The sequence below is a fragment of the Phalaenopsis equestris genome, unplaced genomic scaffold (assembly GCF_001263595.1).
Source record: "Phalaenopsis equestris unplaced genomic scaffold, ASM126359v1 Scaffold000002, whole genome shotgun sequence".
Taxonomy (NCBI): Eukaryota; Viridiplantae; Streptophyta; class Magnoliopsida; order Asparagales; family Orchidaceae; genus Phalaenopsis; species Phalaenopsis equestris.
In genome coordinates, this window is record NW_018164444.1 from 76,402,038 (window position 1) to 76,424,725 (window position 22,688).

Consider the following 22,688-nt stretch of genomic DNA (forward strand, 5'->3'; position numbering starts at 1 on the left):
ATATATATATATATAAAGGTTTATTTACTATATTATATTCTATCTTATTAAATTGGTTTGGATAGATCTCACCGACGCGAAGTTTGATGTCGTCAGTTTCTTCTTTTCCAGTCTAGCTTTTGCAATCATCCAATGCCTCGACCACGACCAGGTTTAACTCGCAAAGGTCAAAGGTGCACAGAGAAATTTGCTTGAATAAGTGAATTCAAAGATGTAAGCATAAGTGCACCGTAATGGCAATGTGATTAATATGCATGCCATGTCATCTTCCCTTTGCTTGGAAAAATGTATTTCGCTTTTTAGAAGTTGAAAAAGTAAAAAAGTAAAGGTTAGGAGTTAGGCATGTAAATACTTAGGAATCAGGTGTGTGTATGTAATGATCCCTTCTTTATTTCAAGTTAGGTGTTACAACCCTGTCCTTAGCCTGCTTTTTAGAGATTTCTTGAAAAGATGGTCGCCACAGCAGACAATGAATTAGGTATTGGTAATGGCACTTAGTTGGTTATTGAATTTGGATTTTATGATTGTTTGTTCTATCATACTCTAGATTATAAGCTGTTTATTGGAAAAAAGAAAAGATAATCCAAATTGTCGGGGCTAAGAAATGCTCTGGAATTCGACATCAAGATATTGACGGAGGATTGCTTGAAAATTTTGCATAATTATGAGTGCAACTAGTGAGGATAAATGTTTCTTTCCTTTTGTTGGGTGAAGATTGCATTAGAGAACTCTGAGCTGAATTGAAAAAGATGACACCTTTGAATGATAGAGCTGTACTTATATTCAGGGTAAAGCGTTGTTGGAAGAATGAAAGTTTTGGTTTTAGAAGACACAAAGCATTGATGACATGAGAAGGCACAAATTATCTTATCATCATTTGCAATTTTTCAGTTCTATATCTTATATGCTCTTCTTACTCCAGGATTTGTTTCTTGTTTCCATGGAGAGATACATGCATGGATGTATTATGAAATCTGAACGATGCAATTTTAGTTTTGTTGTCTTTGATATATTATGAAATATATATATATACTTCTTATTGGGTCTAAATATGAGAAAGTTGAACTTCTTTAGTTTGTCTATATCCATTTCATATGAGTAAGGAACAACATAACACCAAAACAGCAGGTATGCAACTATTGAATTTGCTCCAATAATTCCAGAAAATCTATATTTAGTTAGAAGAATTTCCAAAACAGTGATGGAAACCTAACTGCTTACAACAATGTTGAAGACTGAAGTTTAATATTACAATTTAGGTGTTATGCACGAAAATATATTAAGGTTGGATAATTTAAAATTCAATATTACAATTCATGGAATTTAGACATTTTATATGTATAAATACTTGAGGAATTTACTAACCTATATTCTAATTTTAAAGGTTTAGATGCTATATATTTAAATATATTTGAAACTTAACGTTTCAATTAAATGTTATATATGTATATACTTTGAAAAGTTGAAAGTAGTCAAGCTCTCATTCGAACTTCAAATATAACATGTGTAAATACTTAAAGATTAGAAAAATATGCACAATTTCATTTGAAAGTTAAATATAACACATGTAAATGCATCATGATTAGGCAACGACAAACCTTCATTTCATATTTAAGTATAACACATGTAAATACTTGGGATTAAAAAAGTATGCACATATTTTCAGTTTAGAAGATATATAAGCAAATACGCCAGAATTTAATGAATCTAGCATGTATATTTCAGATATCAAGCATTGCGTGTGTAAATATATTGAATGGAATGCAAGTAAATCTTGTTTTCTTTGCTATGTCTTGAATTAAGATTAAGATTGATTTATAGGATTTTAGAGAATTTGAAACACATGAAGAGGGCAATACTTTTGCACGGTGGATGTGTCGTGGAGAGGAGGACCTAGAGAATGGGTGTGCCATGAATGCAGCGACACGAAAGATTGGTGTGACATGGAGGTAGTGATCCGAAAGAGTGATAATCCTCACTGAGGAGAATCACATAAGTGGGGTGAGTGTATGAACAGACACACAAAATGCATCTCATGCAAGTGATAATGACTATGCAAGATATCATGCAAGACATATAACAGGGGACATCTCGTGCTCAGTCGCCTAGAGTATAAGACGCCACTAGGGAGAATCACACATTGCCCCAATAACGACCAAACACGTGCAAATGACAAGCACATACAGGGTCTAGTGCACCATACAAGCACGCATTCAGACACCAATGCACATGCAGAACATGCACCATGCAAGTGATTAGTCGACCAGGCTGGGGAGGTCGATTAGACCTAAGTAATTGGTTGATCAGGCTGGAGCGGCCGGTTGAGACATAAACTAATGTCGACAGGGTCGGGTGGTCGGTCGATGTGAAAGAGATCTCGACCAGGTCAGGGCGGCAGATCGAGACAACGTGCAAATGCAAGATGCTTCAAGTAAGGCACACATGTCACAATTTAAAGCAGATGATCATGCTCGATAACTAGTCATACTCTTGCTAACGATCTCACATAAGACACATAGGGTTTAGCACTTGGATGCGCAACTTAGCCGCCTCTTGTTTTGCCAAGGTGTGCGTGGAGTTTCACCTCCGTGCCTCTAGAATGGAAACTCTTCACGATGTTATGAAATATGCTAGCTACAAAGCTTTTCTGATTTCACAAGCCCTCATGATTTTGCAAATTGAGTTAGCTATAAAGCTTTTCTCACTTTGTGAAATCCAAACATCTCAACCACTCCACGGAAGGTTGGGAAAAACCAAAACAAGAGGAGATCAGGACTCCAACCCGCTAGGATTTAGGTCTAAGGTTCACAGAGGGGAACTACTCGTCTCCGTGTAGGATTTGACCACACACGGGAATTCTAACCTAAAGCTTCCTCTTAAAAATCAATGACCAATCCAAGGGAGTGTTACCGCGCCGACTAATGTTAGTTGACACCCTCATCCCGAGTGGTTGACCGGACCCAACACACCTACTCTAAGCTAACCTAAGGCGAAATAGAAATGAAAATGCAAAAGCTTTAGAGGTTATACCGTCGCGTTGGTTACAAACATCCTTGCCACTAGCTCCAAGTTGTTGGCGTCCTCTCCACTACCTCGCTGGTGACTGGTGCTCCAGTGAGAGGAGTGGAAGGCAGAGAAAGAGGTGAGTTTCAATATTGTCTGTACGTCGTGACCTTGCCGGCTACCGGTGCTCCGGTGAGAGGAGCAAAAGGTAGAGAAAGAGGTGAGTTTCAATGTTGTCTGTACGACGTTACCTCGTCATTAACTTCCCTCTTCTGCCTCCCTGGTTTCAGGTAGGAGCAGCACAGTAGGAGAAGAAAAAGGGGAGTTTCAGATCTCTCTGTATGCAACAAAACAAGCGGAGGTTGGATGCCATGAGGAGGATAACTAGCTGTTTTGGAAAAGTGGCATTGGGCCTGGGTGAGGAATCCTCTTAGCCCCCTTTCTTATGTCCACTCTAATGTTATTATTATAGTTTTTATTTTAATTTCTATAGTGATATCATCTTCCTTGAGTTCGAATCAACCCTAGCATCAAGCATCACCTTGCTTTACCTCTTTATTGATTTTTGTTTGTTTATTTGTTTTTTAGCCCTCTCTAAAGACTGTATGATAAAACTTTCCTATTATATAAATAAGAATTAAACCCGAGATCTTGGTAACAAATTCCAAAGCTTTTTACTAACTAGATTAGTTGATGTCTAACATTTAAATTTACATTTTTACATATATATGCATCTTATTTATGCATGCAAAGATATATTTTATATTTTAAATATTTAACTAATGATATTTCTAATGTGAATTGAAAAATTCGGCTGATTTAAATGTAAAAAAAAAAAATTTGGTGTTTAGACACAAATATATAGAAAAAAGCAAAATTTATCTAAAGTAAGCAAATAAATAGATAGAAAAAAACAAAGCATTTATTCATCGTCTTCATCATCTGATTCAAGGTTCTGCAACGGACCCTTCACGCTGGAATCGTTTGAGCCAAAGAGCTCCCTTGCTGCCTTCTCAAGAAACTCCTGCGCAGCAGCACGCGCAGACTGCCGCTCAAAAGATTGGTATTTCGTTTTCTTCTTCGCTCTGTTTGTCATGAAAGGAGTTCGGTCACCCTTGCCTGTACTAATATTATGGAGACTCTTCCTCTGGTCTGAAAATGTTTAATGAAACTATGAATTTCACAGCAATATCATATATATATTAAAGATTTGGATGATTTACATACACACAACTCAATTCTTATGTATTTACATATTTAACACCTTACGTGTGCATGAAAATGTGTATTTCAGCTTTAAAATGTTAAAATAGTGAAATTTTAGATACAACATGAAAAGATTCAGGTGGTATGGATATAAAAAAGCAAAATTTAGATGTTATATATGTAAATACATAAGAATTCGGTTGGTATGTATATAAATGCCCCTACAGATTTTAGTGTTTTGTATGCAAATATGAAATTTTAGATGATAGATATATAAATACAGAAGAATTGTGCGATATGGATGTAAATGTCTTTTTATTGTTAATGAAAGCAATCCCAGACCTGGTGCCAAATCAGGTAAAGAATGCTCAATGAATCTGGTAGCTGCTTGAGGATTTAGCTTCAGTGATGGCCGCAATGGGGCTGGGTAAGAAAAATGAAGAAGAGAATAACAGCTACAAAATTCAGATGAAATAAAAAATTAAAATAGAAATCACCCGAAAAGAAGAATGAAATGTAAGAACATGTCACAATGAAAACCTTTGTTCCAGTCGTTATACTTGCTCAACTTATCTTCATGTAAACTCAACCTCTCCTGCCACAAATGATATGGTCAATCTTCCACACCACAACAAAAGATATATTTGTTTTGTTTTAGTTGCTTAATATCTGCTAAGTAATATCAAGTTATTAGCAGATATCAGAGATTTCGTTCAATGACATGCGAAGGTAATAGATTAATCAAATCCAGTAACGATAACCTCCAAATCTACAGATTTGACCAACATCTAAATGTTTGGATACTAACAACTAAACAAAATAATTGTACATTTATTTTAGGGGAAGTCATCGAATTCAATTTATTTGCATTTTGTGTAATCATGGTGTGGACGATATAATAGACATTGATGTAGCATATGAAGACAGGGTCGCTAGTTCGGTGCAAGCACGCGCAATCCTGAACTTTGAGCCAAAACACAGTTAATAGTTGTACAGCATGGAGGATTATCTTAGAAGGGCTATACAAGAGATATTTAAGCACCTCTCATAAGCCACAACTCTTGCTTACTCCTCTCCAAGCTGCAAATTTTGTTGCATCTCTTAGGCATCAACATTGCTTCAACCGAAGAGTTGATACTCTAGCTCTTTTAGATTGTAATCCCTATCTCCCTATAAAAAATATGGTAGATACATCTTCTCTCCCTTGTGAACCAGTAAAACATTAGGCTCAACCTACGAGTGCTTTCTTAGTTCAAATCATATAAGCTTAGCAACAGCCAAAGTTCAAAACGCTGGTCCTAGACTCTTATAAATAAAAGCACAATTTGGCAGACCATTTCATTAACAAAAAGTTGAATATCTCCCTCCTCACAATTAACAATGCATTGAAGTGTCGATTTCTCATCATTAGCTTAAAGAAAGTGCAATGTCCTTTGACTTGGTCAAAAGCCAACATTGTAATCAAAGTATAACTTCATAGCAAAGGCCACCTTCAAAACATGATTTCCTTGGTAAAATCAAACTTTATAATTGAAGCTCCAACTTAATTCCAAGAATATTTAGAACAAAAGTATGATTTCTAACTTCTTAATAAAGCTAAGACTTCAAAATGGAGTACCAACTTTGAGTGGCTGATTTCTTCCTATGGTTGACTACATCGTGAAGCTCAACTTCACAAGTACAAGGCAAGCTACATACAAAAAAAATGAGAAGTAAAATCTAAACTTAGCTCATAATCGCAAGCAATTTCTAAAACTCTAAAACAAAAGAAAAAGTAAAAAAAAAAAAAAAAAAAAAAAAAAAAAAATCCCAAGAAGAGAAAAAAAAAAAAAAAAACCTTTCCGAAGGACGACCTGCAGAACAAAAAGAGTTCTTGAACTCATCATGCAAATATATTAAAGCTCTACTCAATACAGATGAATTATAGGTCAATTGCAACTTCACAAGGAAGATCACCACCTTGGATTAGTTGGTGCATCATGGAATTAGCGTCCCGCCCCACAGGAAATTAAATCATTTTTTACTTTTTGAAAACTTACTCATTACGCCAACTTTTCCTCCCAGCTCATCAAACACTCAACTAAATTTTTAGGAGAATCTAAGGCAACTGAGCATGGCCACAAGCATGCCAACTCACCTTGGCATCCATTACACTGAAATGTTCTTTGTCAACATGGTTGGAGACTTCAAATCTAGCAGTTTTATATGCAGAAGCCTTCATTTCTTAAGCCAATCTTGCCTTCTCAACCTCAATTCCAACTTTCATATTTCTTTTCACCTCCTTCATAGGTTTGATCTATAAAGCAGTTCTTAGAATCTGCTCTTAGTGATCATCAATCATGTCCCGCATCAAGTGATTGTGAAGATATTCACATTAGAATCTCATATCTAATTCATAGAAGGTTAAGATTCTTGTGTGGTAAGATGCAAAATGTTCATCAATTTTGGGATTCAGCTCTTGCTAAGCATTGGCATCAACACTAGCCTTTTTTAGAATCATCATTCCTTTCACTTCTCGAACGATTTCAAGGAACTCACTCCTGCCTTTTGACCCACGTATTTGAAGAGCATGAAATCAACTCAAAAGTCAAAGAACTTGTTTATCTCCACTTCAAAAGAGAATTTTGGAGTGTTAAACTCTCCACAATATCTTACTTGGAGGAGTTACAACTCTAACCTCTGTCACTAGAACACCAACTCCCTCAATAACAATCTCCTTACCACTGGAGGTTTTCATAGCAACAACTTCAGTAGTAACAGAGGTTCCATCACAAGGACTCTTTCTTTAAGAACTAGTTCCCCGTGATATTTTTTATCATGTTTGATATTCGCATTCTTCAATGGAAACATCTTTGTTGATATGAACCTCTCAGCGGAAAGAAAAACCCATTACTTGGTAATATCTAGGGGTGTAAACGAACCAAGCAAGAACAAATAGAGCTTGTGTTCGTGTTCAGTTCGTTTGAAATAGACTCGTGTTCGAAATTATTCATGAAGTCACTGTTCGTGTTCTTTTCTTAACGAACGAGTCAAATACGAGCTGTTCGAGAACGACGAGCTAGTTTGACATTCCTAATATTATTATATATAAATAATATATTATATTAATTATATAACTTATATTATATAAATATATAATATCTATATTAGTATATTACTAATATACTATATTAATATACTATTATTATTAATTTATTACATATTATAATTTATAAAATTTAATTTTTTAAAATATCATAAATTTTTTATATAGATTATTTTAAATTATTTTATATTTCGAACAATAACAATTCGAACACAAACGAACGCATCACTGTTCGTGTTTGGTTCGTTTAACTAACCAAACGAAAAAAATTTGTTCACATTTGTCTCGTTTACTTATCGAACGAATCAAACGCAAACTCATTGACGAACCGAACACGAACTACTGTTCGCGAACAATGAGCTTTTTTGGCAGCCCTAGTAATATCCTTGTAATTTCACCTATTCATTAGCAACATGAAAAATTTCATAAAGCAATCAACTTCATTATCTTTGGAAAGTAGGAAGTTTAATGTAGATACAGAACAAGAAAATGATGACTGACGCCCAATCAAAAATATTTTAAAGGTAAACCACAAACCTCATATTTATAGATATTCATGTTCATGCGTCAACGACATGTTGAACTTCTACACATTCATAGAGCTAACACTTCAGATGTAATCCAAATCACTTAGGTCTAATTGGATTTTTTCAAAATTTCTATTCTCGTCCTTCTCAGCATCTTAGAAGGGACAAGATAATAGAAAAACTAATGAATATTCACATTCATATTCATCACAGCCAGGTTAATTTAGTTATTACTGAAGAATAGGAAGTTCAGAAGAGACTCGGTATGATAACAGAAAGATATATGACTCAATCAATATATTAACAGAGAGATGAAATGTTATCTATCTATATGAGATACAAAATATATGTATATATAGACATGGTAGAATATTCTGGAAAAAAACTCCATTTAGTTAGTTAGCAACTAACTGCTCTGATAGCCACCCCCTGCAAGCTGATAGATCTCGGATCACATATGAGCTTGGTGTGAAGCCGAGTGAATCTGGTTTCGGTGAGAATATTTGCCGGTTGATCTTGATAGTTGATGTAATGGATGTGAATTTGTTTAGAATTGATGTTATCTATTATCAATTGATAATCAATCTCAATATGCTTTGTCCTGACGTGGAAGATAGGATTATCAGCCACTGTTTTCAGTGAGAAATTTTTTAGGACATGATGTATTTACATCAAGGAAGCCAGAAAATTCATTCACCGCAAAAATCTTGAGAATTTGGGTTCGACAAATAGGATTGTTGTCTGTAATTAGTTGATTTTGGGCAAGTTGTTTGATATGAGAAAAAAATTAGAGGGTGATAGGATAGTTATGTTAGGTACAGGTGGAGGGGAAGAAGGAGATCTATAGGTCAACGAATCTTCCATTGGAATACTAATGTGAGTAGAATGAAATGAGGCAGTAAAGGCATTACCGAGAAAATAGAATGCAATATCTTGGAACCTGGTCTGATACCATGAAGAATAGGAAGCTCAGAAAAACAGAGCTATGATAGCAGAAAGATAAATGATTCAATCTGATGTATCAACAGAGAAACGAAATATTATCCATCTATACAGCAGTACAAATTATAGGTATATATAGACAGTAGAATATTCTGGAAAAGGAATCTAGTTAGTAAGCAGCGAACTGTGACAATCAGGTTGTTCCAATGCTATTATTTGAAGGTTGAGGCCCTCTTTATAAATTTGTGTACTTCAAGGCTAGTTGTTGCTAATAATAAGAGCTTGAACTGGTTCACCAAGTTATGATTTAAAATTGTCTTTCTGGAAAAGGAATCTAGTTAGCTAGCAGCTAACAACTCTGACATTCATGGTATTTTAATTCTGTTATTTGAGGGTGGAAGCCCTCTTTATTGGTTTGGGTACTTGAAAAGTTGTTGCTGCTATTAATTATGAGAGCTTGAACTGGGTTTAACAAATTGATGATTTAAAATTGGCTAGAACCTCCTACAACTAGAAGTTTGTGTCATCTAAAGCCTCAAGTTGCCCATGATTGATTCCCATGAAGCCACCCAAGAATTAGCCCTTACCGAACCTTAATATTAGCTGTTGAATTCACTCGAATGGCTAACAAAATTGTTTATTTCACTAAGGTTATTCACCTAAATAATTTGACTATGTACCAAGAGTAATTGTCAGCTTACTAGAGATTCTCACTAGAAGTTACTCGCCCTGAATAAAAAAACTCATCCTAAATCCCGGGAAAAAAATTGACTAGTAATCATAATCTATAACTCACGTCCCAGAAAACAATCAAATGCCAGCCAAACCAATTCAATACAGATGTAGCCACACCAAGTTCAATTTATACACTTTTTGTGTAATCACATTATGTAGCCAATTTTATAACATTGCCACTCATCCTTGCCTATAAATAGGTCATTAAATTAGTACAAACACATGAAATCTTGAACTATGAGCCGAAACTCTAACACAAAAGTTTCTCACATAATCTCTCTAGGGTTTCCCTTGGAATATCTCTTTTTCCCCTGAATTTTCTTTGTAACCTGCTTCAACTCCCAATACCCTATTAAATGAGTTCGGTCAGGTCTTTTGTGGATCAATTTAGTAAGAAAATTATTAAGATTCTCTCTCTCTCTCTCTCTCTCTCTCTCTCTTCCATTCCTTCAACTCTTTGAGCTTTGTTCATATTTCTAATAGGGTGTTAGCATCTTTATATGGACAAAATTAGATCTGACAATAAAAAGAAATAATAAAGATGATAGTTACAACTAGCCTTTCTAGATAACATTACATGCATGTTTGGTTCCAGATAAGATTCAGCAAATTCAGATTTGATAAATAGTATTTAAGCGGCATTCAATGAGAAAGCTTTCTCATTGTGTTGCTTTTCAAACCTTAGCTACTGTTGCAACTACTGCTTTCTTGTTGTTTTTTAGATGTTTTATGACCGGACCAGATCTTTTAATGTGTGGTTGTTGTAAGGAAGCTGCCATCTTATTTTTCCAAAAATTAAATATTTGCGTTACGTACCATACCTTTAAAAAAAGATTCTTTTCTCAGAAAAGCTTCACAATCACCTTTAAAAAAACACTACAACCATCCCAAATGGACTCTAAAGCTTAAGAAGTCTAATTCGAAACTCCAACCAATTATTTAGTTGCTTAATTAAACGTGCGGGCAATTGTAAATCTCATATAAATCCCAACTGTAAACCTGATAAACCCCAACTTCTTGTAATTTGACAAATCCAGAGCTTGAGAGAAGAAATATTTTAGAAGCTCCATGTATGTTGATTGGCAGAAAGGATAGTTATCTTAATAAGTTTACATCACATTGAATCAAATAGCCCCCAAAAATCAAAGCAAAAGTCAAACAAAAGAGGGAAGCAAAACTCACAAGCTCAGTTCTGATAGGGTGTTCATCCGAGCAAATTCCACTACACCTCAATCTAGCTGACCGATTTTGTCAACCCGAACAGCAAAACAAGCACAAATCAATGTTAGTGGTGAAAAGTAGATGAATTGATAAACAACAAAGAAAAAGAAAAGCTTTTTCGCATTTATATTGCCTGAAAAGAGAGCCGAAGCCGAAATTGCCATAACAAGGAAAGCTCGCGCTCGCTGGAGAGGCGTCAGCTCCGCGAGCACGTCAGGCTCAGCCAAGAGCAGAAAGCGCTCGAGATTCCCCTTCAACTCATCGACGCAGCCAAGGGTTTCTCTGAGAGAATCAAGAACTTTAACTGGAAGCACTCCGTCTCCGATTTCCGATCTCTGGCCACCCATACCACTAACTAGGCTTCGAAACACAAAAAGAAGCCTGATGATTTTCGCTTCTTTCCGACTTCTAGCCGAAATTCGGGAAAATATTTGGCTTTAAAGGAAATTCATATCCCTGTAATGTAATTCTCTTATAATTTCTATATAATTTATTTATACTCATAAAATTACAGAAGCTTGAAACTCATTTATAGGTTATAGTTAGTTTATAAAGAGATTACAGTGGGGTTGCAGCGGGGTATAACCTCGATATAATTCCACTGTACCTCCTGAATAACCCCTGGACGTACGCAGCGCTGCGTCTTACGTACACAAATATTTTTCCGAAATTAGGGTTTTAGATATCATAGAATGGCACAACCCACCTGCCCAAATAGAAGAGACAATATTGAATGTAGAGTGTTCAAATATAATGTATATACAAATTTAAAAGTAATGAGAATGCCTAACAAGAATTGTTTAGAATTAAGATTTGCTTGTGGTATTAACCAAGATGATTGAGAATAAGCAGGGTGTTAAACCGATCAACTCGGATGTCAATCTCCGCTTCTCCCTCTTGTAATTGTGTTATAGACTTAAACTAATGGGTATGTTTCAAACACAATTTTGTTAATATACTTAATTTGAAAGAGTATGCACTAAATAACTTTTATGAACTATACATTAAGAAGTGTTGGTTTTTTATTTGAAGTGGCTCATTGCATGAAATATTTAATTTTTTCATGGAGTAAGCAATTTTGTTCTGATTATAATACATTTCTAGAATTTATGCTGACAAAATGACCGAATAAAAACATATTTTAACACACTTAATTAGTTAGAATGCGTGGAGTCAGCTTTAGGAAACTTAGACTTTGAATTTGTAGTGTTTTATTGCATGTAGTATACAACATTTTATGAGTACAATCATGTTGTATTGGTTGTTTTCATCTTATGTTTTTAGTTTTTGCTTAAGAAATACAAAAGTTCATGTGTTTACACAATCAATTTGATAAAGCAGATGAAGCCTGCTTTAACATTCTTGAATTTTCAAATTATATTGTATTGCTGCATATCACAGACCATATTTTTTAGAGTACAACTAAGTTGTAATGGTTGTACTATGTCAATTATTGAGTTTGACATAATTGCACACCATTAATTTACTCAGTTATTATTTAGTAAAGCTTATTGAATGTTTTTTTTAATAATTTCTTGTAGTATTCAATATATTATTTAGTACATTAATGTTGTATCTGTTGTATTCCTTTATTTTTTTGAGTTTGAGCTCGAGAAATGCAGGAGTAAATTCATGTTTTTACACAACCAATTTATTAGAGCTGATGAAGCCTACTCTAGAAGCTTGGTTTTTAAATTTAGAGTGCTTTATTATATGTCGCATACAATATTTTCGTAGTGTACAATTAATTTATATTGGTTTTATTGCTGCATTTCTTGAATTTGGCATGTTTGTACACCATTAGTTTACTCATTGATTATATAATAAAACCTCTTGATTATTTTTTTAACATCTTCGTACATAACAATTGTTAAGCTTTATTTTAAGTGTTTTATGATTATTTTATTTAGGAATGTGCTACTTTATTCAGTATTCAAATTTTTATCCAGCACAACGATGTTATATTGGTTGTAACTCTGCATCTAATTTTTTAAAGGACAACAAACTCGTAATGTTTAAGTCCTAATATCAGGACTTGCAATGATGTAATTCCTAAGAAGTTTGATTCAATTGCAACAAAACTCTTTGACACTGTCTTTCACAATGAAAAAAAGGCATATGATTTGACCTGCAGTTATGCTTATTCATATGGATTAAGTGTTCGAAAGAATCATATCAATTACTGGACAATGCAAGGACCATAAAATCAAAAGAGTTTTTTTGCTCAAATGTTGGTTTTAGTTAATGACTCAATCAAAATATGGTGAAGAAGTTCCAAAAATCAAACACTAGGATTGGTTGTCATGCAATAGTTAGATTTCTTGTTGATCATACAGATAATTAGATTGTTAATAAATTTATAAAAAAATCATGATCATTCATTGGTCAAGCCAGTTGATCAAGATTTGTTGAAATCACATTGAAGCATTAGTGAAGACAAAACAGTTTGTGTTGGAGTCAAAGACATGAATAAGAATTAAAAAGATCAATGCATTCAGATATCTTGTTGAGAAAGTATGAGGATTACAATATGTGAGATTCTTAAAAAGATATGTATTTAATTAAATCTAGAAGGAGAAAAGTGCAAGAATTACAAATGTGGGTAAAAATATTTTAATATAAATATTTAAGGCAAGACAAGTTGAAAATAATATGTTTGCATAGGTTGTCTGATTTGATAAGTCAAATAAACTAATTTTTTTTAGAGTGATGGCATGAGAATGGTTGACTATGACTACTTTAAGAATTTCATAGTTTTTATATAAGTTATCAACTTAATGAGTATGATTTAGTTTGTGTTCTTTTTGTTAAAGTTAATTATCATGGGCAAAATATTTTATTTGGAGTGGTTTTTTTATCTGAAGAAATAATTAAGTTATTCACTTAGTTATTTATAACATTTATTTGCACATTGAATAACAAGCAACCTTCAACAATATTCATCGATAAAGATCAAGCAATGAAAAAAACTATGGAATTTGTATTATCTCACACTCGACATAGATTATTTCAATGACATAGCTCTAACAAGGTTCATTTGAAAGTGTGTTGCTTCAATAATAATGATAGTACAAAGCTTATTTAATAAATGTATGAGACTTGGGCATTGGGCAGGTGGATCGACGGGCTTGCCATGAGCCTGCTTAGAATGGGCGGGCTTGGTTATGAAATAATATAAATTTAGTGAGCTTGGTCCGGATTGAGAGCGCTTTGAATTTGTCAAAGCTCGAATAGGTCTGACTCACTAATGACCAAGTCTTTTAGGTATAATTCGTGATTGCAAACTTTCAAGGCAATTAATTCTTTTTTTCTTAAGTCACTTTTTAATACAGTGGCAGTAATTTGAAAAATACATGCAACATATTAAAACACATAGTTTTCTTCAAAAAGTAGTCTTACCTTAATCCTCTTGTGATATTAGGGTTTAAATTAATAAGTTTAAAGTTTTTGGGTGTTCTTTGGAAAGCGTACGTGCTTATGTATTTACACACATCATGGGAGTTCTCCATCTTTTCCAATCAACATAAAGTAGAAACAATTACATATATACATTGATATATACAAAACTAGCACCTACTTGCATCTATTTTTCAATTTCTCGTCAAATTATCCAAATCATAGTATGTAACATATAAAAAATCACTTTTCTTCTAAGGCTCGTTGGCTGCCCGTGGGCCTGCCCTATCCATTTAGGCCTCGTTTGAGGGAGCTTCGCCGTTTATCGAAGCTCCTTTAAACATGACATTGGTGGATGAAGCTCTACATTCACGTTTTAAAACGACAGAAAAGTGTCGTTTTTACAAAGCTGCATTGGCGGATGCTCGAGAAATAATCAATCACCGAACGATACCTCGCATAATATCATCTTCGCGTTCAATGCAAAGGTAGTGGAGACACCAATCTAAACGAAGTCTTAGTGGGTGGGCCTGGCTATGAAATTGTAAATAAAGGTCTTGGGATGGGGAGAAAAAGAAAAAACCTAATCTCGAGAGAACAAAGGAATGTTTATTGACGGGGAGAAAATAATGAACACTAAATCCTAAAATCATAAAACAAATTTGAAACTCTAACTGTAAATTTTGAAATGTCATACATCTCATACTTTATAATTTAAATTTTTAATGCTATTTTTCGAATGGAACATGCCAGATTTTGTTATTAACTTTGAAATTATTTATAGAATATATTTGAACATGTATCAGTTTGAGATTCACATCTTTAGATCCAATTTACGTCACATGAGAGAGCTCTATCCCACTGTAACTGGACCATTAAAAAAAAATGAAAAAGGTGTATTTCTAGTACGAGCCCGATAATATGGTGCACAATTTAAAATCTCTCTTTGTTCAAAATTTGGCGCACTGTTTCATTCTCTATCAAAGAGCTAGGGTTTGCTTTTGGCTGGAAGGTTTTCTCGCAGTTCTATGGCTATGGTTAAGACGATAATCCTATGTTATTTGTGAACAACACGTCAAGTGATAAATATAAAGGATGAAATATGAAAATAATGACAACAAGTTTGAAATTGAGGTGATTTTAGTTGTGTTTCAAATATTGACATTAATTTATGCTTGATTTCCTTTATAACCTAAATCAATGGTATTATATTTGTTTTCTGGTATTTTATGATGATTTTGTGGTGTTATTGTAGAATTATTCTGATTGTGATATTGTTTTGGTGGTATTTTCTATTATTGTTATTTTTTTTGTATTGTGGTAATTTTGAGGTGATATTGTGATCTTATTTTGGTAGTATTGTGGTAGCATTGTCCTATTATTTGGATGATATTGTGACAGTTTTTTGTGTTATTAGAGTGATATTGTGGTTGTATTGATGTTGTGTTTTGTTCATATTGTGGTGATTTTGTAATGAGATTGTGGAGTTATTATGATGATTTTGTGATAGTATTAAGGTGACTTTGTTATTTTGATAGTATTGAAATAGTCAGTGGTGTTATTGGAGTGATATTGTGGTTGTATTGAGGTGAGATTGAGGTTTTATTTTTGTTCATATTATGGTTGTTTTGTGGTATTTTTGTGGTGGGATTATAGTGTTATTGGAGTGATATTGTGATTGTATTGTGGCGATGTTGTGGTTGTATTGCAGCGTTATTGTGGTGTTATTATGGTGATATTAAGGTGGGATTATGGTGGTATTGTGTTTGTATTATTGTGTTGATTTTGTGGTGTTTAGACGATAATATTGTGGAGGCATTGTGATGATTTTTTGGTTGTATTAAGGTGTTTTTTGGTTTATTGTCATATATTTTTGTTGGTATTGTGGTTGGTAGTTTTACGGTGTTATTATTGCGTTATTGTGGTGCTATTGTGGTATTTTTGTGGTATCATTATGATATAACTGTGGAGTTATTGTAGTATTATTGTGATGCTAAGTTGTCTTTCTCTTTATATAGTTACATAAAATGAGACAAATGTTATCACAGAGGAAGTGCAAAAGCATCAACGGGTTGTCTTTCTACGAACATTGTCTTAAATAATTACCTAATGTAGTGGTGATACATATAGGAACAACTTGTACAATGTTGGTGATTTAATCTTCTTTTTATCTATTAAAAGTGCAAAAGTATCGACATGTTTGTTTGCAAACCAGTTGTTTGTCAGAATATCATCAATTCTAGAATGGCTAATTACTACGTTTCCATCATGAATCATAACATCATCCCTACAACATCAACACAGCTTACATTAAAATTAAACATAAGAGTATTTTTGAAATAATTGAAAAATGTGAACATATAGTGACTAATCACGGTGTCTCCTACATCACTGATCAATTAGTTGTTGCATTTTAAATGGGATATCTATTATCCCAGAAAAATCCACAACTATATCAATCAGACGAGGCTACATAACCAAAAAATAATCATCTTTAATGTCAACTTAAATGTTATGATACACATTTCCAATAGTTATTTTTTCATAAAATACATTTGCCACATAATCATCTACATAAACAATAACTTTTCTGTTTTCTTGGACATCTCCCTCATCATCAGTGATTGTAATGCGCTCAGACTTCTGGAATTCCACAAAATCTTTTATTCCATGATGCTCTAATGTTCAATATCTGCAAGAAACCTCTCATCCCTAAATGTTGGAGTATCATCGTCAGTTAACATTTGAACATCCGGTTGAACATCTGCGGATTTGGTTTTCTCCTCTTCAACTCAAATGCAACGTAAGGGAAACTCAATTTTCTTTTCCACCTGCTTTGTCGGGCCTTAGCCCTTCGAATTATACTGCCAATGTAGGATTGATATGTTTCTTACTTTGTTTTGTTTACCTCCAATATCATTATTATATTTTCTAATTTACTAACTTCACTATGAAGCTCTATTACTTTATTATGTAAATCAGATACTCTGTTGTTATTTAATTCTTAAAATTCAGAAAAACTTTTCTCTTGAGCTCTTAATAATTAAATAATTTATTCAAAACCTATATTGACAATTGTACACTTTGGTTGTGGGGTGTTGTCATGTGCAATGAAAGGGTTTGCACCAAATGAAATTCGTGATTGTGCTGTGGAATTAGTTTCATGTTTGATGGAACGGGGTGTTTTAATTGGACTGGGTTGCTCATTAATTGAAGGAGTGAGCATGATACGTTCTTCGTCTTTCAAATCTAAAAAATAATGATAAACCTACAATAATCCATAATTACAATCAGACATGAACTAAATTATCCAAAAAGAAAAAAAATATATCATATGAGAGAAATACACGCTCGGGGTTAAGCTCCTTAAGAGTTTGATGTATCTAGAATGAGCTCCAGCTCACATATGTTGGCCACCTCAATATGTGAGGCTTGGAGTCGGGTGCAGAAGAAGCACTTGAGATGTACACTTATAAAATCAGAGCTGTGTAAAAGTTAAATCATAACCTGCTTTGACTTAAAAAAAGGAATTTTACATGGTATAAACATCATACTAACCTTGAGCAGGAAAAACAAATCCATTAAAATACCCAATGAATGATTCCACCTTAATTTTGTGACGATGACATTCACTTGGTCAATAAGAACTCACAAACAATAGCAAGTCAATTAAATGAAAAAAAATGGTGTACATTCTAAGCAAAAGTGTAAAGCCCTTAAGGTACACCAAAGTTGCTCGAAATAAATAATAAATTTGTTAACAAAAACTTTATAAATAGTTCATCAAAGGGCATTGAATACTCTCCAGATGAAACCTTAACTACGTCATTTGTTATTTATATCGCAGATACACCACATGAGAGAGTTTTATCCCTATGGACTGGTTCTCCTCTTTTGGGCATGCTTATCAATAAGGCAATTGGTTGGAGTTTGTACTTAATTCCTTCTCACCCATCTTGACTAACATTTGTTCAACATCCCAACAATTTAGGATGTGCAGTGTTAAGACATTATCTTGCGGATATGGAGACAAATTGAAATTGAAATAAATTTAAGTCTTTCAGGGTGTTTATAGTTTCCTTAGATAGGGTATGTTTGACCAAATCAAGAATAGATCTTACCATAGATGGTCCACGCCTATAGTTGAACATCCTTGGATTCAAAAACCTACAAAAGAAAACAATACAAAATAGACAATTTGTTAACGCCAAATATGCCCATAATAACACCACTTCAGTATCTAAACATGAATGTAATAATAGAATAACATAAACACAAATTGCAGACTGATACCATAATAAAAACACAGAAAAACAATAAAATATGTTCATAATAACACCACTTCAATACCACAATATCACCACAGTACAACCAAATTAGCACCCTAATAACACCTAACTAAAACCAGGATAAATCATAGATATAACTATAATAACACAAACTCAACAAATAGACTGACACCACAAAGTCCATAATAACACCACTTCAATATCACAATATCACTACAACACAGACAAATTGTCACCTTAATAACACTAAATTGTAACCAATATACAACATAGCTATCAAAAGCATCGGTGAAAACGGCTCCGCGAAATCCTATCCTGTGGCAATAGAAGAAAATGGAGATTGAAGAGGCGTTTTAGGTTGGCTGCTTCGGACCTGGTCTGTAACGAAAATACACATTTTTTCACTTTTTTTTTTTCCAACGAGTTTAGCCCTTTACAAATGGCCATATATCATGTCGAAGCAGCATATATTTTTTCCTACAGATCAGGCTAAACTTTTCGCTGATTCTATTAGTTAGTTGCCTGTTGCCACGCTAGAAATTCCCCGATTCAGTGCCAGACATTTGAAAATATCCTTATCAGAGAAATTGCGGGAGAAAAAGCCATGGTTATCTCTTCCTCTTCTCCCTCATCTGATGAAATAACAGGTAAAGCAGATGACAAAACCATTCAACTCTTCCTAGTTCGGCTATTTTCTATGGAATTCACCATGCAGTGATGTGAATCACACACAATATCGTAGCCTCTTTCGTTTTTTCAATGGGTTTGAGCATTATAGAGCTCAGCCCTTCGGGAATTTGTAGCTTTGGATCGAAGAGTTCTGAAAGCAAGGCGAAAGGTAAGGTTTTTGGTGATCTGGCTTCAGTTGGAGGGACAAAAGTTGGGAGTTCTAAAGTTTTTCCAGGTTTATTTTTCTTGAATCGTAAGAAAATTAGAAGAAACCTTGTGGATAGTACTCGAACCGACGGGATGATTGGTTGCGGTGTCGATTTGAAGGAGCTATGGAGAAATGGGATCACTTCGGATAACATTTTAAGCATCCTGAAGCCTATTTCAGACCCGATTCAAGCCTTTCATCTCTTCAAATCAGCTGCAGAACAGCCCAATATTATTCACACAACCGATTCCTTCAATTACATGCTTGAGTTGTTGAGAAGCCATGGTAGAGTAGAAGAGATGGCCATTGTGTTCGATTTGATGCAGAAGCGAATTGTTAAGAGAAACCCTAACACATTCCTGAGCATTTTCAAGGCCCTAAATGTTAAAGGAGGACTCAGGAGCGCCCCTTTTGCACTCAAGAAGATGAAAGCAGCAGGTTTTGTCTTGAATGCATTTTCCGTTAATGGTTTGATATATTTCCTCCTTGAGTTGGGTTTGCATCAAGAGGCGGTTGAAGTTTACAAGACGATGATCTCAGAAGGGGTTGTTCCTAGCCTCAAAACATATTCTGCTCTAATGGTGGCTTCTGGTAAGAGAAGGAAAAATGAATTTGTTATGGAGCTTTTAAACGAGATGGAAAGCTTAGGATTGAAACCAAATCTGTACACCTTTACAATATGCATCAATGTTCTTGGAAAAGCAGGAAAATTTGATGAAGTTTATAGTCTTTTGAGGAGGATGGAAGATGATGGGTGTAAACCGGATGTTGTCACTTATACTGTGCTTATTGATGTTCTTTGTGAAGCTGGGAAACTCAAGCAAGCCCTGGACCTGTTCTGGAAGATGAAATCAAGCGAGCAGAAACCTGATAGAGTAACTTATATTACGTTGTTGGACAAGTTTGGTGATGCCGGTGATTTACAATTGGTGCTTAAGTTTTGGATGGAAATGGAAGCTGATGGTTATATAGCTGATGTGGTTGTTTTCACCATACTAGTGGATACTTTCTGCAAACATGGAAAGATTGGACAAGCCTATGAGATGCTTCGAGTAATGGAGGAAAAAGGCGTATCGCCGAACTCGCACACTTATCATGCATTGATTGGGGGGCTCTTAAGGGACAATAGATTAGACGAAGCTAAAGAGCTCCTACATTGTATGGAACTTAATGGTCTAAAACCTACATCTTTTTCGTATGTCCTTTTCATTGACTACCATGGAAAAGCTAGAGACTTTGAGCAAGCTTTTAAAACATATGAGATGATGAAAAGTGAGGGAATTGTGCCCAACATTGTAGCTTTTAATTCTTGTTTGTACGGTCTAGCTGAATCCTCGAATTTAGCGAAGGCGGAAGAATTATTTCAAGAATTACAAGTCATTGGCTTATCTCCAGATGCTATCACTTATAGCATGATGATAAAATGCTACAACAAGTCTGGGAAAGCCAATGAAGCTATAAAAATGTTCGTCGAAATGACCAAAAATCGATGCGATCCAGATGAAATTACAGTGAATTCGCTCATTGATGTGCTCTACAAGGCAGGTAGAGAGGAAGAAGCTTGGCAGATGTTCCTCAGAATGAAGACAATGAAACTAGAACCAACTGTTGTTACTTTCAACACATTATTGGCAGGCTTAGGAAAGGAAAAAAAGGTTAAAGAGATGATGCAGCTGTTTCAGGAGATGAATTCACATGGTTGTTCTCCAAATACCATAACATACAATACATTATTAGATTGTCTTTGCAAGAATGGGGCGGTTGATATGGCAATTAATATGCTTTATGGAATGATGGAAAAAAATTGCACACCTGACCTTCTATCTTATAACACTGTTATACATGGTCTAATCAAAGAGGATAGAATAAAAGAAGCATTATGGTTCTTCCATCAAATGAGGAAAGTTTTATTTCCTGATTTTGCTACTCTGTGTACTATCCTTCCTGGTCTTTTGAGAAATGGATTTGTTGATGAAGCACTGTATCTTGTTGATAAATACATATTTCAGTTAGATGTAGAAATGGGCAGGGGACCTTGGGAAGCTCTTATGGAAGGGGTGTTGATTGAAGCTGGATTTGATAAATCAGTTGCCTTTGCTGAAAGACTTGCTGCTAATGAAACATTCACTAATGATTACTTATTATGCTCTCTGATTAAATATCTTTGCAAGCATAAGAATGCTCTTCCTGCACTGAATCTCTTTAAGAAATTCAAGAGCTATGGTATTAAACCAACCAATTACGCATATAATGATCTAATTTGCGGCCTTGCCGAATCCAACCTCACCGAAACTGTTCGAGAAATTTTTGAGGAAATGAAAAGGACTGGCTTTTTTCCTGATATTTTTGCCTGCAATTACTTGCTTGATAATTTGGGAAAATCCAAGAGGATGGCCGAAATGCTGGATCTTTACAAAGAGATGCATGTTAAGGGAAGAAAACCAAATATTTTTACTTACAATATAGTTATTTCAGGTCTTGTTAGATCCAATAAATTAGATCAGGCTATTGATTTCTACTATGATTTGGTGAGCAGAGAGATCACTCCAACCCCATGTACATATGGTCCTCTTATCAACGGGCTTCTCAAGTCTGGCAAAGTAACCGAAGCCGAAGATCTCTTCCAAGAGATGCTTGATTATGGATGCAAGCCTAATACTGCAATTTACAATATTCTCATGAATGGTTATGCAAAGTCTGGTGATACACGAAGTGCCTGTCAACTGTTGGAAGAAATGCATGAAAGGGGAGTAAAACCCGATGTGAAATCATATACTATCTTGATAGACTCTCTCTGCTTCATCAATAGAGTCCATGAAGCTTTTCTGTATTTTCAGGAAATGGTTGCTTCAGGCCTTGAGCCTGACCTTATGACTTATAATTTCATGATAGATGGTCTTGGCAAGTGTCAGAGATTACAGGAAGCCATGGCTCTCTTTGGTGAAATGCAGAAGAAGGGCATTGTTCCAGATTTGTATAGCTACAACTCCTTGATTTTCAGCTTTGGGAAGGCAGGGAAAATAAGTGAAGCTTGGAGAATATATGAGCAGCTTCAGCTGAAGGGTTTGGAGCCAAATGTCTTCACATATAATGCTCTTATTCGGGGATACAGTATATATGGGGAAGCCGAGGAGGCTTATGCTGTGTATAAGAAGATGATGGTGGGAGGTTGCCAACCGAATATGGGAACATTTGAGCAGCTTCCTAATCGGTAATGTTGCACTTCACAACACCTTTCAGCATTTATTTTTTTATTCTGATGTATGGTGAGTAGATGAACTGAATTACTGACCGTTAAGGTTTGTAACCAGCTGTAGTTTTCCTGCTAGCTGGAACTTATTCTTAGTTCTTTCTAATTTTTTTTTTGGGGGGGGGGGGGGGAATTTTTTTAAATAACATCTATTTTT

The 22,688-nt window shown here is 34.7% G+C and overlaps 2 protein-coding genes across 2 annotated transcripts; one reads left to right on the top strand and one right to left on the bottom strand.

The window, feature by feature from the left end:
• Window positions 1-3,849: 3,849 nt before the first annotated feature.
• LOC110018020 (nuclear nucleic acid-binding protein C1D) lies at window positions 3,850-11,103 on the bottom strand. Its single transcript, XM_020715231.1, has 5 exons — window positions 10,853-11,103; window positions 10,681-10,736; window positions 4,750-4,804; window positions 4,552-4,632; window positions 3,850-4,155 (listed from the first exon to the last, which is right to left on the bottom strand). The coding sequence occupies exons 1-5, from the start codon at window positions 11,064-11,066 to the stop codon at window positions 3,926-3,928; spliced, it is 636 nt and encodes a 211-aa protein (XP_020570890.1). The 5' UTR covers window positions 11,067-11,103; the 3' UTR covers window positions 3,850-3,925.
• Window positions 11,104-18,656: 7,553 nt separating this feature from the next.
• LOC110039370 (pentatricopeptide repeat-containing protein At4g31850, chloroplastic) lies at window positions 18,657-22,649 on the top strand. Its single transcript, XM_020744404.1, has one exon. It carries the CDS (start codon window positions 19,164-19,166, stop codon window positions 22,494-22,496), a length of 3,333 nt encoding a protein of 1,110 aa, XP_020600063.1. The 5' UTR covers window positions 18,657-19,163; the 3' UTR covers window positions 22,497-22,649.
• The last annotated feature ends 39 nt before the right edge of the window (window positions 22,650-22,688 follow it).

What these genes read in the sequence shown, in the direction of transcription:
- LOC110018020 (XM_020715231.1), bottom strand. Translation starts at nt 11,066, where the DNA reads ATGGGTGGCCAGAGATCGGAAATCGGAGACGGAGTGCTTCCAGTTAAA. An exon ending in GGCTTCGGCTCTCTTTTCAG is followed by an intron (nt 10,737 to 10,852) that starts GCAATATAAATG and finishes AAAATCGGTCAG; the next exon opens with CTAGATTGAGGTGTAGTGGA. An exon ending in GTATAACGACTGGAACAAAG is followed by an intron (nt 4,633 to 4,749) that starts GTTTTCATTGTG and finishes TTTCTTACCCAG; the next exon opens with CCCCATTGCGGCCATCACTG.
- LOC110039370 (XM_020744404.1), top strand. Translation starts at nt 19,164, where the DNA reads ATGGGTTTGAGCATTATAGAGCTCAGCCCTTCGGGAATTTGTAGCTTT.